At 63.6% G+C, this 16,243-nt stretch overlaps 1 protein-coding gene across 1 annotated transcript in view; it reads left to right on the forward strand.

Moving 5' to 3' along the window:
- LOC119094993 (chromodomain-helicase-DNA-binding protein 1) overlaps positions 1 to 14,421 on the forward strand; it is an 84,978-nt gene extending 70,557 nt beyond the window's left edge. The window contains exons 17-26 of the mRNA XM_037217901.1: positions 377 to 611; positions 1,262 to 1,430; positions 6,340 to 6,544; positions 6,819 to 7,187; positions 9,243 to 9,421; positions 10,506 to 10,665; positions 11,337 to 11,575; positions 12,145 to 12,384; positions 12,932 to 13,164; positions 14,408 to 14,421. Of these exons, the coding sequence (XP_037073796.1) occupies positions 377 to 611; positions 1,262 to 1,430; positions 6,340 to 6,544; positions 6,819 to 7,187; positions 9,243 to 9,421; positions 10,506 to 10,665; positions 11,337 to 11,575; positions 12,145 to 12,384; positions 12,932 to 13,164; positions 14,408 to 14,421 (2,043 nt within the window). The remainder of the gene's footprint in view (positions 1 to 376; positions 612 to 1,261; positions 1,431 to 6,339; positions 6,545 to 6,818; positions 7,188 to 9,242; positions 9,422 to 10,505; positions 10,666 to 11,336; positions 11,576 to 12,144; positions 12,385 to 12,931; positions 13,165 to 14,407) is intronic.
- Positions 14,422 to 16,243: the final 1,822 nt, after the last annotated feature.

Consider the following 16,243-nt stretch of genomic DNA (forward strand, 5'->3'; position numbering starts at 1 on the left):
CCAACGGATCGGCTGTGGGCGGCTGCTGCTCGGCCGGTGTTCGCGGCGTCGGCTGTGGACTGCCGTGCGCAGCATGAGACCCGGCCTCACCGCCGTGCGACAGGCGGTTGCCTGTCGGTCAGCGACTGCGCTGGACGATCGAGAGGTCTGGAGTTCGATCCCTGCCCCAGGAAACTTGGTAGTGGCGGTGGTTTTCGCTATGGTGCGATGTCATATGTAACGTCAGAAGTTCCGTGCGCCCTGATGCGCATGCGCATGTCGTGTCCCGATATGTGCCGTCGGCCGGGTGGATAGCCGTTTGCCTGTTGTCAGATCCGTGTCTGCGTACCGCGTGCGCCTCCGGTCCTGACGCAAAGCCCGCCGCCCGTGCGCGCAGGTACGTCGCTTCTTCAAGGCGTTCCGCCGGTTCGGCTGCCCGCTGGAGCGGCTGGAGGCCATCTCGACCGAGGCCGAGCTGCAGGAGAAGCCGCTGTCCGATCTGCGGCGGCTGGGCGAGACCATCATCAGCTACTGCCGCGACGCGCTGCTGGAGCAGCAGCAGGCCAAGGACAGCGGCGCCGCCGCCGCCGCCGCCGCCGCCGGCCCCGCGCAGAACGGCGACCAGGCCAAGGGTCAGTGGCCGGCCGACGCCGCCGAGCGGGCGCCACCGCCCGGGGAAGGGCGCGGAGTGACGCGCCGTGCCGGGCCCTTCCAAGACCTCAGCCTCCCTCCCTTCCCTGGTACTTAGACGGACTGAGCGCCGGGCTCGCAGGCGGCGGCTGGCTCTCCGGCCGTAGTTTCGGGTCCCGCCGCAGGCGATCGGGCGTGTCTGACCAGAGGCGAACCTTCGCCACAGGCGCCTGCGTCGTGGCGCTGCGTGACGAGCCGCATGGCCTGCGGTACACAGGCCCCTGAGTGCCGCCTGGCTCTCAGACGCCGACCAGATGGCCGCGTTGTTCGGACTGATGGGGAGGCGGGGCGAGCGTGAACACAGCCGTGCTGAGTGGGCTCGATAACGGCATCGTTCTAACAGGCGGCTGGTGTCAGCACTAGTGTCACGAGGGATAGTTGCGTGGTTCGCATTTTCTTGCGAACTCCAGTAACGTGACGTGCAGGAATGTCTAGCTGGGTTTTGTGTCGGCGGAGGCCGGGTGCCGTGCCGTTTGGCCGCCGGGCCCTGTCTCCAGCGTGGACTGCTGCGGTCACTGTCACGCCGCTCCAGACCCTCCCGTCTGGCGTAGTCCGGCGCCCGCCCGTCTGACGCGCCGCTCCGCGCTGGCAGCCGGCGGTCGCAAGAAGCGCGAGTGCGGCCCGTCGTTCCGGCTCTCGGGCGTGGCCATCAACGCCAAGACGACGCTGCAGACGCTGGAGGACCTGGAGCCGTTGCACCGCTGCATGCCGGCCGACGCCAAGCAGCGCCGACACTGGCGCCTCGAGCCCGCCAACGGACGGTGAGCGGCGCGCGCCGGCCGACGGCAGTGGCGCGCTGACGGCTCAGCCGGTGCAGCGCGCGATGATGTGGACGCGGTGTGCTGAAGGAGGTCTTTGTCAGTTGAGCGCGTCCCACATAGTCTGTTTCGGTATGTTGGTTGTTCCAGTTCATGCATCGCGCACCCACACCCACACCCACACGCACACATGAAGGGGGCTGAATCAGCCCACAACACATCCTTACCACCGCCGAAAAAGGCCTCTTTTTTCATGCAGCCAACTTGTAATAAGATATGTCAAGTGTTTGTGTTATTTGTTGATCTGTTGATTTATTGCAAAGTTGTCATTTTAGATTATCTGTATCTTACACATAACGTGGGCGCAACACTGGCTTCGTATGCTTTGGGATTGGTAAATACACGGGTTCTTGTCCCATCCGTCCCGCCGCTGGCCCTTGCCACCGTGATCTGGACTAAGTGTCCATTCAAGCGTGCGAAGAAGACCACTTGTTTCGGAAGGACGGGACCCTCCGCCGGCAGGAGTGGACACCACTGGAGACGAACGGAGAGGGAGGATGTCGGGATTCTTGTCCCTGTGATAGGAGATTACAAGGGTCGATGAAATGCCCGAGGGCCCTTGGGGCATTGCAAGTCATTGGGGTATGAGTCGGCGCAGGTCACAGGGTATATCACTATCTTGGTTTGCCATCTCCAGGAGCCGGCTCTCTCGCGCGTGCGGACGTGTGGCGGCCGCTCCGGGGTCTCCCCGCCCGTGGCGCCCGCCGACATCCGGTTAGCCTGTCCAGTCTGGGGGACCGGTTCTGACGCACATGCCCCCCCCCTCCCCCCGCCCCACGCCTCCTTCCCCATCGTCGGGGGCCTTCTGAGTCATATCTGCCGGTACCGGCCTGGTCCGAGCTCGGTTCATCCCCGGCGGCGGCGGCGGCGCGTGCGCCGGTGACGCGGCCCGGGTGATCGGCCCCGGGAAGTGACGTGCTTCCGGTGCCGCCGCCGCCGCTGGACTGGAGGCTGCTGGACAAGGCGCAGTGCCGGAGGCGGCCGTGTCCGGCGCCGTGTCGGTGGGGGATGGCAGTACGCACCGGCCGACCGGCGGCGCTACATGACGCGCGGCGGTGGTGATGCTGATCGGGGCTGATCTGTTATGCGGCGCCCGCTGATTCCTGCTGTATATGCGTTCTTCCGTCCCTGGAAGAGGCCTTCGATTGACAGTCAGCTGCCACGTTGCATTGGCCGTGTGCTGTCCCGAGTGCTGCCTTCGGGAGCCCGGAACACGGCTGCGATTGGGAGCACCGGGAACACCGGATTGCTGCTGTGTGTGTGCGACGGTGAGGCGGCAGAACCCACACACCGCGTGCAAGGCGGGCTATACATAACCTGGTGCTAGATTCGGGTGAAACCGTGAGACCCACAATCCGCTGCATTTGATACTATCACGTAACAAGAAAGATTGAGAATTCTCGGGAGCCGTAATGCTGTTGTTTATGTGAGGGCGCCGATGCGCTGAGCCGTCGGCCGGTGGTCGGGCTCTGGCTCCAGGGACGGCTGAGACGCGGCCGCAGCCGGGCGGCGCCCGCCGGCCGGGGGCCCGGGGGCCGGCTGTGCCCCCTCCCCCCCCTGCTCCCCCGTCCCCGCTCGCACCTGCAGAGCGATCGGAGCGCCGTGGCGGATGTGATCAGTGCAGCTACGTCCCGCGGTCAGGGCCGCCGGGATCGAGCGAGACGTCTCCCGCCGGCGTCGACGAGGCCCGAGACTGTCTGGCACCGGGCAGGCTGGCGGGGCAGGGCGGCCGGGCTCGACCCGTGCTGGCTGCGACCAGGCATACTCAGCATCGCCGCGTCGTCGCTCATGGACACCTTTTGAAAGTGGACCGTGCGACTGGGCCGTATCTAGAGTTAGAGGTGGGACTTTGCGCAGAGTGATCCGGACTATGGTAATTTCAGCAATCTTACACTATCTCTGAAAAGCGGATCGCGCGCTTTAATCCTTCCCTAAGAGGGTTATGCGTGACCGTTCCGAAGCCTTCGGACGTTCCACTGCGGCCAAGGCGGGGGGGGGGGGGAAGAGGGGGGCAGGCCGCCGATAGCGGGATGTGGCCCGTGGTGGCTGCGGCCGCCAGCCCCCCCCCCCCCCTCCCCCCCCCGCCGGCGATGCTCGGACGTGCTGAAGGCCACCGCAGCCGGAGCTCCTCAGAGACATTCTCTGCGATCTGGGGATGACCGACAGTCGGACGAACGGACCAAGCCGCGCTCAAGGGCCCTGATGTTCTCACCCGCGCGGAAGCCGCCGCCGACATGTTCGTGTGCGATTATCTGTATCGGAGCTACCGCGCAAGATAACGCTGGGGCCGTGGGTACAGGTGGTTGGTTTTTATATTTTGTCGTGGGTATCATGCGGTCTTCATAGAATGGTGAGACTGTTTTGGCTCCAGGCGTCCCTTCGTGGCTCATCCGACAGTTTTTTGATGGGAAGCGCCACATCTGCCCCGTAAGCGGATCCCGTGTGGTGCAAGTTGGGCAAGTGCCGCCCCAAGGAGAATCGTGCGCGCAAAACTATATTTTGTCTTAATTCTCAAACTTGATGTCGATGCTCGCATCATCATTGTAAAAAAAACGTTCTGGTGTTGTTGCCAACATCTCTTCAAAACGCCGACTTCAATTTCTTAGCATAGGCCAATAGAACGTGCTGGTCGATGGACTGAGGACAGTGATGCATTTCTAGTTGGGGAGTGACAGTCCGCAGCGCCATTGTAAGTTAGTCGTTTTTTCGACGACGCAGACCGTTCTGGGACATGGCAAGATGCTGCTTCAGTCGCTGGGGTATCGCTGTCTGCGAGCCGGTCCAGTTTGTGCCCCCCCCCCCCCCCTCCAATTGAACGGCTGGACGCCCTGACCACGTATGACACAGCCTCAGAGTAATCGGATTTATTTGCACCGGCTTTGCTCCCGGCTCCTCGTAAAGTTGGAGGGCAATCGGATTTATTCGGATGCATTATTATAAATATGGTTATCTCCTGCAGATCGATGCCTTTCTGTTTCCCATTTTCCGAGTCACGTCACCAGCCGTTGTTTTGAGGAGCAGCTGCGTCAGAGAGCAGCATAGCCTTCCGATGAGTAAGACGCTCTCCAACGTCCCAAGCTTTCAACAATGGCATCATGACGCACGAGGTTTGATTTCCCGCATTATTAAGCGGATCATGCGGCATTCACTGATGGCGGCGAACGCGCTCCATCGTCTGACATTTTCCCCCGTTCCGTCCCCCTACCCGTGTTGCGCAACATCACCCCATCCGGGTCAGCGGCGTCGGCTGGCCCGGGGACTGGCGGTGTCAGCTCCGGGGGAGGGAGGGGAAGGGGGGGGGGCGGCCTGGTCCCGCACCGGCGCCGTCACCGCCGGGTGCCGCTACCGGGAGCCGGCCCGCTCCAGCGCCAGGCCTAGACCGCAGCGTGCGTCTCCCGTCCCCACGCTCCACGAGCTGCAGGCGGCTCGGCGTCCCGTCGCCCGCTCGGCGTGGGGCGGGGAGATGAATGATGAATGAATGATGATGAATGTCAAGATGAAGATGAATGTCAAGAATGATGTCAATGTCAAGATGAAGATGAATGTGAAGAAGAATGATGAAGAAGAATGATGTCATGATGAAGAAGAATTATGTCGAAGTCAAGATGAAGATGAATGTCAAGAATGATGATGAATGTCAAGATGAATGTCAGCCGACGCCCTTGGCGACGCGGCGCGGTTGGCTGCCGTTGCCGTGCTGTCCCTGCGTGGTGGCACGTCGGTGCGCGACACGGCTCCGGCGTAAGTCGCCGCGAGCAGGAGCACGGCATCGCTGGCGACGCCGCCGCGTCGCACCGCCGCCGCCGCCTGCCGCCAGCGGGGGTGTGACGCGGCGGCGGGCGGCTGTCACGCGGCGCCGCCGCCCCGAGCGCCGCCGTCGCGCCGGTGCGGCGGCCCGCCCGTCACCTGGGAGGCGCCGCGGGCCCGTCGCCAGCGTGACGCAGTTCGGGCGTCGCGCCGCCGCATCGATCGGCCGTTTTTGTTTCTGCCGCCGGTTGGCCGGGCAGTGGGCTCGGGCGTCGCCGCCGACGCGCCGGAGCGTGTGCGTGCGGTGCTGGCGGGAGCGTGCGCCATTGATTGGATGACGGCCGGTGACGTGCGGCTGCGGTAGGATCCGCGCGGCGCTCGGCGGCGGCGCGAGCGTGTTGTGGTGCGCGACCTCTCGGGTGAGGGGAGACGTGGAGTCGCTATCCACCGCCGCCTCTGGTCCCACCGGCAGTGGGAGGACGCGTCGACAGGTGCCTGTGATTCGCACGGTTGCACTTCAGTGTCGGGTTCTTGTGTGTTCTTCAGTGTTCACAACACCGACCAGTTTGACCGTCCGCCGTGCTCCGCCGCCCCGGTCACTGTGAGGAACACAGACCACGTTTCAGGGTGGGGAACAATGATCAAACCTTCTGTGACCCCTGTCAGTATTGGAAGTCATTCGTATGTTGAATTTGGATGTAGCAATATTATTTGTGGGTTAATATTATGGGTGTATTTATATAATAATGTATTGGCAAAATCGTTCATCGCCCTATGTAAAATATACTGCCTCTTCACCCAGTGTCCACATTCCCGTGTGTGGGTCTGATCCTTATTTCTCCCCACCCCCCACCCCCACCCCCCTCCCCCTTTGTCCTCCAAGTTAAGGAGCGGTGATCCTCCCCGTCTCCTTCCCTAGCGTGAGTAGCACTGACTAGACCACCCATGTCGGTTATCCAGTGTCCGCCGGTCCTCTGGTGGCCGTGTCCGTCGGTCCCCTGGTCCATCGTGTCCGCCGTGTCTGCCGCCTTGTCGACCAATACTGACCTAGTTGTCGAGCGTGAGTGAGCGACAGCGCTGACCTGAGCGCGGCGTGGGCCCACAGGGTCAAGGACCCGCACTGGGACGTCGAGTGGGGCCTGGAGGAGGACTCGCGTCTGCTGCAGGGCGTCTATGAGTACGGCACCGGCGCCTGGGAGTCCATCAAGATCGACCCCGGCCTGCGGCTCGAGGAGAAGATCCTGCTGGAGCAGGCCGAGTCTAAGCCGCAGGCCAAGCACCTGCAGGCGCGCACCGACTACCTCCTCAAGGTGGGATGGCGGCCGGCGCGCGGTGGCTGTGGCAAATGGCAGGCTCCACCTCCCGGAGCACCTCATGGGGGGGGGAGGTTGCGTTTGACTCACTGTCGAGCGTTGTCACAGGATGACCTTGTTGACGCTTGCCCGTTCCGCGTGCCCCTGGTAATGATGACTGCTGATGGGCGCGTGTGTGCGTGCTATCGTGTCGTGTCCATCTGTCGGGTTCGTCCGCCGCCTGACCGTCCGCGCCGTGGCCGACGTGTTGAGCCCGTCCGTGCGTTGCCAGGTGGTGAGGAAGCTGCAGCAGCCGGCAGCCTCCGCTGCCGCGGCCAAGACCGCCGCGACCGCCACCAAGAAGCCGAAGAGGGCGACCACTGCGCGCTCCAAGAAGGCGGTGAGCCGCGAGATTATCGAGGGCGACGACATCTCGTCCGACGAGAACACGCAGACGTCGCTGCCCGCCTCAGCCAAGGACGGCAAGGACGCCAAGGACGCCAAGGAGGGGAAGGACGCCAAGGACGCCAAGGAGCCGGCCAAGAAGGAGGACAAGAAGCGCAAGAAGAAACCCCAGCTGGGGCCGATGCACTTCACGGCCAACCACGAGCCGGTGCAGGTCAGCTCCACGGAGGAGCTGCCCGAGTCCGTCTTCCTGGAGGTGAGTCTCCGGACGGCGGCGGTGGCGTGGCGGACGGCCGCGAGCCGTCCGCGCGGCGCGGGGCTGGGGAAGGCGCATGCCGGCGGGGTCCAGCCGAAAACTGTGCGGGCTTGTCTGGTGTCTGGTCAGGTCGCGGAGCGGTCTGTTCGCCAAGCCACGTGCGAGTTTCGGTCGATGCTGAAATGCTAAGTAGATGGATCTGTTTTTGTCGTCGGTGAAATGACGGCACGTTTTGCGATGTGCTTCAATGCAGTGTTGACACACAATGTTGTGATCGCGTGCTGCTGGAGCACGTTTGCAGGATGGACCCGGTCTAAACGGGTTGCAAGCGAGCGTGATCAAAGCACGGTTCCAACGCTATCTGTCCGTTACGGAGGGAGTGCAGCACGCGGCGCCCTGAACATGGTGTTATCCCATCATATCAGGCGGGCGGGGACCAAAACAGGTGGTGCCTGGTTCATATTGTCATGTCGCAGCATGGGACGGCGGAGAAAGGTCCGTTTGCCGTCCTGTTCGGCGATAAGAACCGGACTCAGAATGCTCCGATGGCATGAGGATACCTGCTTGCTGGCGGGCTCGTGGCGCCGAGAGCGAGCCGTGCTTGGCGCGGCTCGCGAGCTCGAAGGCATTCCGGCGAGATGCTCGGGAGGACTGCGGCGTGCCCGAACTGGAGTCGCCAGCCGCTGTCCTGTGCGGCGGCCCCCGGGAGGGGAGGGGATGCCGGCGGGGGTGTGAGCCGCGCAGGTGTGCGCCGCCCTCCCCCCCCCCCCCCCCCCGAGGCGCAGGTGTGACGGTGCGCCCCGCGCGCCGCCTGTCGGCTGCATGTGACTGGCCCACAGCACGCGTGGCCAACACCACCTGACCCTCGGCGGCCAGGTCCGTCTGCGAAATCGCTGACTCACGCCGCGGAGTTTGTTGTTTGGACGTCAGCACCTCGGCGCCGCTCGCCGCCGGAGACGACGAAATACGCGGCCGGTCGCCGGGCTCGAACCGGCGACTCGTGCGACGGCGGCGGGCGGGCGCTGTAGTCAGCTGCGCCCAGCCGCTCCCCTCAGCGGCGGTGTCACTCTCCTCGGCGGGTGGTCTCTGGGCGCGCCACCTGTCTGCGGTCCACCTGGGGGCGATCATGAGCTCAAGGGATGCACAGTGCACCCGTCCGACCGAGGCGGAAGGGAGTGGGTGACAGGCTGAAGCGATGGGGTGATAACCGAACACCTGGCGTCATTTCTCGTCACGAGCTGACGCTTCTGGCCCCCGGTTTGCGCCGGTCATTGCGACGTGCTGGTGACCTTAGCGGCGGCACGTGCCAATGCATAATCCGAAATGGCAGTAGGTCGAGGGAGGGAGGGACGGGCTCGCAGGTGGGCTTTGGGGCTGTCGGCGTCGTCACCGCTCCCGTCCCCTCCCCTCCCCTTCCCTTGCCGTCCCCGGCACTGGCCGTTCCCGGTGTAACGCGGCGCTGTGGGTGGGGACAGCGCTGGCCCACTGGCCTGAAGTCCGTGTGTCGGAGACTCGCCGAACGCCGGCTTTGTTGTGACCCCGCCTCGGTCTGCTGGGGAATGTGAGAGGTCCACGGTGGTGCTTCGTCAATGCGTCGTGTTAATGATGGCTGGTGAGTGAGGGCGTCGCGGCGTTTAGAAATCATTTGACGGTCTGGAGACGCGGCGTGAAATAATGTTGATGCCTGCTGGCAATCGTACAGGTGCTACAACAACAATGACTGCACGCAATAATTGGCGCCCGCCTCCGTCCTCTGTCACCCGGTTTCCTTCACCCCATCGTTGTCCGTGCACTCCTTATTCCTTGGTTCCCCCTTGCCCTCGCTTTTCGCTGCCGTCCTCGTGGTCTGGCTCTAACCACTTGTTCCTCCTGTCACTCTAGCCACCTCTCGAACTGCTCGTTGCCTATGCTCTCGTATTGTCGTCACGCGCCGTTGCCACTGTCGTGCTATCGCTGGCTGACTGCCTCTCCTTGACTCAGACTGTTTCTCTGGTCGACCGACTCCGCCCGTCTGTTTGGGTCCTGCCCGTCTCACCGTGGCGTTGTCCGCTGCAGTGCAAGGAGAAGATGCGGCCGGTGAAGCGAGCGCTGAAGGCGCTGGACAGCCCGGACCCCAGCCTTTCGGACCTGGAGCAGGTCAACCATACGCGACAGTGCCTCATCCAGATCGGCACCCACATCGACCGCTGCCTGCAGCAGTTCCACCAGGCCGAGAAGATCAAGGAGTGGCGCAAGTGCGTGCGACCCTGTGTGTGGGCGTGGGCGTGGGCGTGGGCGTGGGCGTGAGCGTGAGCGTGAGCGTGGGTGTGGGTGTGGGTGTAGGTGTAGCTTTAGGTGTGTGTTGGAGGGGAGGGGGGGGGGGGCAGCTCCGTATTATGTGAGGTCAGGCCGCATCTCTCTGACAGCTTTGCAGGTTCTCGCAGTGTCAGGGAGCTGCGCGCGGCGTCTTTCGGGACGGGATGGGATGGCTGACCGTGGAGGCCAGCGGGTTCGGAGGAGTGGTGCATGTCAGCTGAAACATGGGCCGTTGTCTGAGCCGCGAGGCGTGCGAATGGTCCGATGCAGCCAGGCTGGGGTGTTGGTGGACCGGTGGCGCCATCTGCGCCGGGCGGGCGCCGAGGGCCACCTGCCTGAGGTTCCCCCTGCCATTAGAGATGGCGCGGCCTCCTCCGAGCTGCTGTGGCGGGCACCGGGAGCATGTGCCCCGCGCTTGTGTACGCGGCTGTTCCGGTGAAGAAACTGAGCGCATCCGCTGGTGCCCTGCTCTGTCCGAGAGCACGGTCCCGGGCCGTGCTGTGACTGGCTAGTTATTGAGGGAAACAGGGGGGGGGGGGGGGACCAGTGTGGCGGCTTGAGAGCACCTAATGCTCGTACAGATCGTTGTGTTGAGTGGAATGGAGTGGAGTGGAGTGGAGTGGAGTGGAGTGGAGTGGAGTGGAGTGGAGAGGAATGGAGTGGGGCAGAGGGGTGGCAGGCTGTACGAGCACACACGTCAGCCCAGATCTGAGCTGTAGCGGCTGGCTTGTCCGCTGGCCGAGCCCGCTAACCAGTTTCTCTGGCATGACATGTTTCCGCTGCCGTGAGCGAGACAACATGCGATCACGACCGTGTGGCCCCCGTCCCCCCCCCCTTGTTTTCACCTCACTCGCCTCGCTCACGGATCGACCTTTGGCTCTGCTGGTCGAGCGATCTCCACGTCCACATTCTAAATTTTCCTCATGCCTGTCAGCACCAGGAGCTTGAACAAGACAGCGTTTGCTATGATGTTGCCTGGCAACGCCCGCGCAACAGCTGACCGCTCGCTCCCTGCCGCCGCAGCAACCTCTGGTACTTCGTGTCCAAGTTCACCGAGTTCGACCCGCGCAAGCTGTACAAGCTGTACAAGCACGCCGTCAAGAAGCAGGGCAGCGCCGCCGCCGCCGCTGCCGCCGCCGCCACCGCACCACCTCCGCCTCCGCCCACCCACGACAACGACAAGGTACGGCCCGGCGCCTGGCGGAGCGGCAGAGGTCTGCTCGGGAGCGAGACAGCGCCCGGAGAGAGAGTGTCTATGAGTGTCCCGGAGTGTCTATGAGAGAGCGACGGGTGACACGGAGCTGACGTGTAACGCGCTGTTTTCGTACACTGTTACGACTTTTGGCTGTGAGCTGTAGTGGGTGTTTCGGCCACGCGTTGTCTCAGTGTTGTGAAGTCAAACCGGAAGTTCGATGTATAGTCGCTTGCTGGCTCAATATCCCGGGGAGGGGACGGCGATGCCTCGGAGCCTCGGCGGTTGTCCCGCGTTGCTGGTCGGCGGACCGGTGTCACTGCGAGCCGGTCGGTGTCACGGTGAGGCCGCGGGACCTGGGCTCACCCTTCTCTCTCCGCCGTCTGACGCCGCCAGACCCGCCGGCAGCCGGACAGTGTGACACTGTCTGACACTGCCTGACGCTGTCTGGCGCTGTCTGGCACTGTGTGACGTTTGATGCTGTCTGACGCTGTTTCACCCTCCCTGACCGTATATTTGTCGGACGCTATCTGGCGCTGTCTGACACTGTCTGACACTGTCTGGCGCTGTGTGACGTTTGATGCTGTCTGACACTGTTTCACACTTCCTGACTCTGTATATTTGTCAGACGCTATCTGACACTGTCTGAAACTGTCTGACAGCCGGACAGCCGGGACAAGGAGCGACCGCCGCACGAGCCGAAGAAGCGGCGGCGCAGCACGCCGGAGCCGGGCCGGCGGTCGACCGAGGCGGCGCCGGTCGGTGGACACCGCGCCAGTCAGGAGCGTCGCCGACCGGAGACGGCAGAGCCACCCGCCGCCGCCGCCGCCGCCGCCGCCGCTGCCGCTGCCGGCACGCACCCGGCGCAACGGCACGGCGACGAAGATGACCGCGACGCCAGGTGAGCGGTGCTGGAGAGGTCAGAGGGCCGGCTGGCGCCGGGGGCTGGGAGGAGGCGCGGGAGGTCTGCTGTGCTATGGTAGTTTTGGGAAGTTGTGCGTCGTTAAGTCTCAGTGGTGACGATGACGACGACGATGACGAAGCCGATTGGGGCGGTGGCGTAAGGCGAGGGGACGGGGAAGACGTCGATGACGTTCGGTCGGCGCGGAGACGCCAGCAGTGGCTCGACGCCGTGGTCCGGGAGTCAGCGCAGGGGACAGACTGAGCAGCGATCATGTCCGATCACGACGAGAGGCTGGGCCAGATTCAGATGCTCAAAGACTGCTCTGGCCAGTGTCAAGAGCTGTTGATATTGTAATATGACCTATAACAGCGTGCGAAAGTCATTTTGTGTGAGAGGGCGATCGTAGAGCCGAGCGTGTGGGAGCGTCTGAGCTGTGTCAGTGACCCCGAAGCTCACGGGGCTCTCCGGTGACCCGCGTGCGCCCAAGCGTCCCGACTGATGATCGGCGCTCCCGTCCTGTCATGGTCGCCGCGTGACTCCCTCCTCCTCGCCCTGCGCCGCCGCAGCTCTCGGCGGGACCGGCGCCACAACGACGACCGGCCGCGCCACTCGTCGTCCGACCCGCGCCACTCGTCGTCCGACCCGCGCCACTCCTCGTCGGACCCTCGCCGCGACTGGCGCCGCGAGTACGGCCCGGGCGGCGGCGGCGGCGGCGGCGGCGGCGGCGGTGGGGGGCACAGCAGCCCGGCCGGCGCCCCGCATCGGGACCACTACCCCGGCGACGGCTACAGCCACCCCCGCGACAGGTGAGCGGCGAGGGGAGCGTCCGGCGCCAGAAGAGGGGCGGGGGAGCGTGGTGAGCGCCGGTCCGGGGAGGGGGAGCTGGGAGCGCCGATCATCGGCCGGAGCAGGCCGACTCGCGGAAGGGGTTTGATGTGAGGCCGGCGTAGGGGAGGACAAGCTGGGACGAAGCGGGGTTATGGGTCACGGGACGAAAGCTCGGTGCGTCTTGGGTTTGCGACTGGACTGGCCGGCACCGTAGGAATGAGCCACGGCCAAGAGACGGACCTCGCTGGCACACTGGTGCAGAAGCTGATATCCAGAGATGTATTTGAGGGTGACATCCTGTTGTGTGATAACGTGTTTCCTGTCAACGCTGAGAAAGCATTGGTCAGGGTTAGCCGCCCACTGAAGCTCAGGTGCAGCCTTGCCTGTGTGGTGTGAACCATCAACTGAGGCGGTGTCACCAGTGTATCCAGCAGTAAATGGGTGGTGCCAGTGTGGTGCGGTGGTGTGGCGCATCACCAGCACCACTCCGTCACGTGCCTTGCTGACCTTCCGCCGCCCGACCAGGTCACGGGACCGGGACCGGGACCGGGACCGCGACCGTGACCGCGAGCGGGACCACCGGCCAGACAGCTATTCGTCGCACCACGCGGCGGGCGGCGGCTACCGGGCGCCGCCCTGGCACCACGGCCGCCCGTCGGCCGGCTACGACCGCGGCTACGGCGGCTACGGCGCGCACGGCCGCCACTACGGCGACGAACGCTGGAAGGAGCGCGACTACCGGCGCGAGCCGGACCGGCGCCCGCCGCCGGCCGCCGCCGGCCCGCCCGGCTCCTAGCGGCACGCGTCGGCGTGCTCTTCTCGGACGGAGCGGGGCGGTGGCGGGGCGGACGAGGACGCCCTGATCCCGGGTCGGGTCCGGTGCCGCTGCTGGACTCGCGCGGCTGTGGTGGGCACGAGGCGCGATGAGGCGGCCCCGTCGGCGGCCGGCCCGGCGCCGTGCCGGGCCGGCGCCGCCGGCGGCGACGGCTGCACGGACGCCGACGCCAGCGCCACCTGGCTCACTGTGATACTGTGTACTGTGTTCGCGTGCGTGCGCCTGTGTGTGCCTGTGACGGCGTCGCCCACGATCCAATACAGAGCCGCGGCGAGAGTGCGCGGAGAGCGTGGCCTGTCTGTGAGGGATGGGGCGGGCCGCTGCCCCGCCGTGTCGGCGCTGCTGGATCGGCACGCGGTACAGGCGGCTCGGCGGGCGGAGGAGGCGAACGCAACTCGGTTCCGGTCAAACCAGGACATCACGCAGTTATCATCCAATCGCAGATTGCTGCGGATTTCTGGCACTTGCTTCGGCGGCTAGCGGTCACGGTCTGGTTGGGCTGGGGCGCGTCCGCTCGGATCAGCTAAGGACTGTGATGGACCCGGGATAGCGAAGGATGGTGAGATGCGATATCTGAATGACACGGCAGCAGGGTCCTGTAATGGGGACGACAGAGTTATGACGTCACACGGACGTAATGCGAACGTTCTTCGCGCTAGGTCCGCCATTCCCACACAGTCTGGGAAGCCTAGTCGATAAAGCAGTCGGTAGCGAATGGGTCTGACCGCGCAACGGCTGATCGATGGCCCCGTAGCGACTGGTACTGAGCCGTGTGCCGATTTGTGGATGTGAGGTACTGGTACTGGCGTCCAGCGCACGGTTGTACGTCGCCGCCCCCTGCTACTCGCCGTGGAGACGCGACACCAGTGGGCACAAAATCGGCATGTGTCAATGAGCGAACATACTGCATATTGACGTGATAAATTTCTGCCCCGTCCTTGCTGTGAAAAGGACTCCCTTAGTGATTTACATACATACCCTTGCTTTGCCTGTCGTATTCCGTTCCTTTTTGTTACCATTTACAACGAACTAATTTATCGGCTGATGAGGCTATTTCAAACGTGTTCACGTGCAGCGGGGTCGCGTGCAGTCTGCTCAAGGACAAAGACGGCGTCTCCCTCGGTTCGCCGTATAGCCGTGTTCGCGTCTGGCGCCGTATGTGGCAGCCAAGGTCACCTGAGCAGCCAACGGGCGACAGCAAGTCACGGCTAGAGTCACGAGTGCAGCGGTCACCTCTTGCAGTGTAAACCGCTGACTGCACCCGCTCGTCACGTGCCCTGTCACGTGTCCAGTCGTTATGTCGTGGGTTCGAGGGATCGATGCCCGCGCATCGCCTCAGCCCCGGTCACGAACGCGCTCGCTGCCCGCAGCGAAAGTCACGAGTGCACCATTTTCACGGTTTAATTCGCAAGCCCCGTTCTTCATTTCCACAACCCAAATTGCGAGCTTTTCTCACAGTTCGTAACGCGTGCTGTGTTGTGCAGTGCGTAACGCGTGCTCACCCTTCTGACATGCTCACCTCACGTGCCCACCCTTCTGGCGTTGAGGTCACGAATTCTGTCCTCACATATTAAATCATGCTTCTTTACTTTCATGGTTCCAGCTAACATCCCTGACCCCCTTCACAGTCCAGTTCGCACGTCCCTGGCTCCACTCCTCACGGCCGGAGTTGCAAATGAAAATCACGAGCTTTCGTCACTCACGGCCAGGGCGCGAGTTCCTTCCATCACTCGGTAGAGTCTGTGAATCCGTTCCACTCAGCAAGGCCACTGTCTGTCCCTTCCCAGTCAAGCCGTCCTCTGTTCATTCCCGCAGCCAAGTCACGGGCTCTGTCGATCAGAGTCAAAACAAGCTATTTACCCCTTGACAGTCAACCCATGGGCTCTGTGCCTCCTGTAATGAAGCCATGAGGTTACCCCGCCTCGGACCGGGCCGTGCGCGCCGTCCGCCGTCTGGCCGAGTCACAGCACCGTCCCTTTTTCTCACAGACCAAGTCACGAGTGCTGTCCCTCCTCACAGACCAAGTCACGAGTGCTGTCCCTCCTCACAGACCAAGTCACGAGCGCCGTCCCTCCTCACAGACCAAGTCACGAGTGCTGTCCCTCCTCACAGACCAAGTCACGAGTACTGTCCCTCCTCACAGACCAAGTCACGAGTATTGTCCCTCCTCACAGACCAAGTCACGAGCGCTGTCCCTCCTCACAGACCAAGTCACGAGAACTGTTCCTCCTCACAGACCAAGTCACGAGTATTGTCCCTCCTCACAGACCAAGTCACGAGCGCTGTCCCTCCTCACAGACCAAGTCACGAGTGCTGTCCCTCCTCACAGACCAAGTCACGAGTATTGTCCCTCCTCACAGACCAAGTCACGAGCGCTGTCCCTCCTCACAGACCAAGTCACGAGCGCTGTCCCTCCTCACAGACCAAGTCACGAGTACTGTCCCTCCTCACAGACCAAGTCACGAGCGCCGCCCCCCCTCACAGACCAAGTCACGAGTACTGTCCCTCCTCACAGACCAAGTCACGAGCGCCGCCCCTCCTCACAGACCAAGTCACGAGTGCTGTCCCTCCTCACAGACCAAGTCACGAGCGCCGTCCCTCCTCACAGACCAAGTCACGAGAACTGTTCCTCCCCAAAGACCAAGTCACGAGCGCTGTCCATCCTCAGAGACCAAGTCACGAGCGCCGCCCCTCCTCACAGACCAAGTCACGAGTACTGTCCCTCCTCACAGACCAAGTCACGAGCGCCGCCCCTCCTCACAGACCAAGTCACGAGTGCTGTCCCTCCTCACAGACCGAGTCACAGCACCGTCCCTCCTCTCACAGTCGGGTTGCCGACGTCCCCCACTCGGAGAGGCGTCGGTCCCATACACTCGTGCACCCTCCGGTTACCGTCTGCGCGATCAGGCAGTGTTGACATGGTACCGACTGAGGTAAACACCGCGATGCATGCAGTTGGCTGCTGCAACTACAGCTCGCCGACAGAGGGAGCGGCATGCTTC

This window comes from Pollicipes pollicipes, unplaced genomic scaffold (genome assembly GCF_011947565.3).
Source record: "Pollicipes pollicipes isolate AB1234 unplaced genomic scaffold, Ppol_2.1 Scaffold_4219;HRSCAF=4965_pilon_pilon_pilon, whole genome shotgun sequence".
NCBI lineage: Eukaryota > Metazoa > Arthropoda > Thecostraca > Pollicipedomorpha > Pollicipedidae > Pollicipes > Pollicipes pollicipes.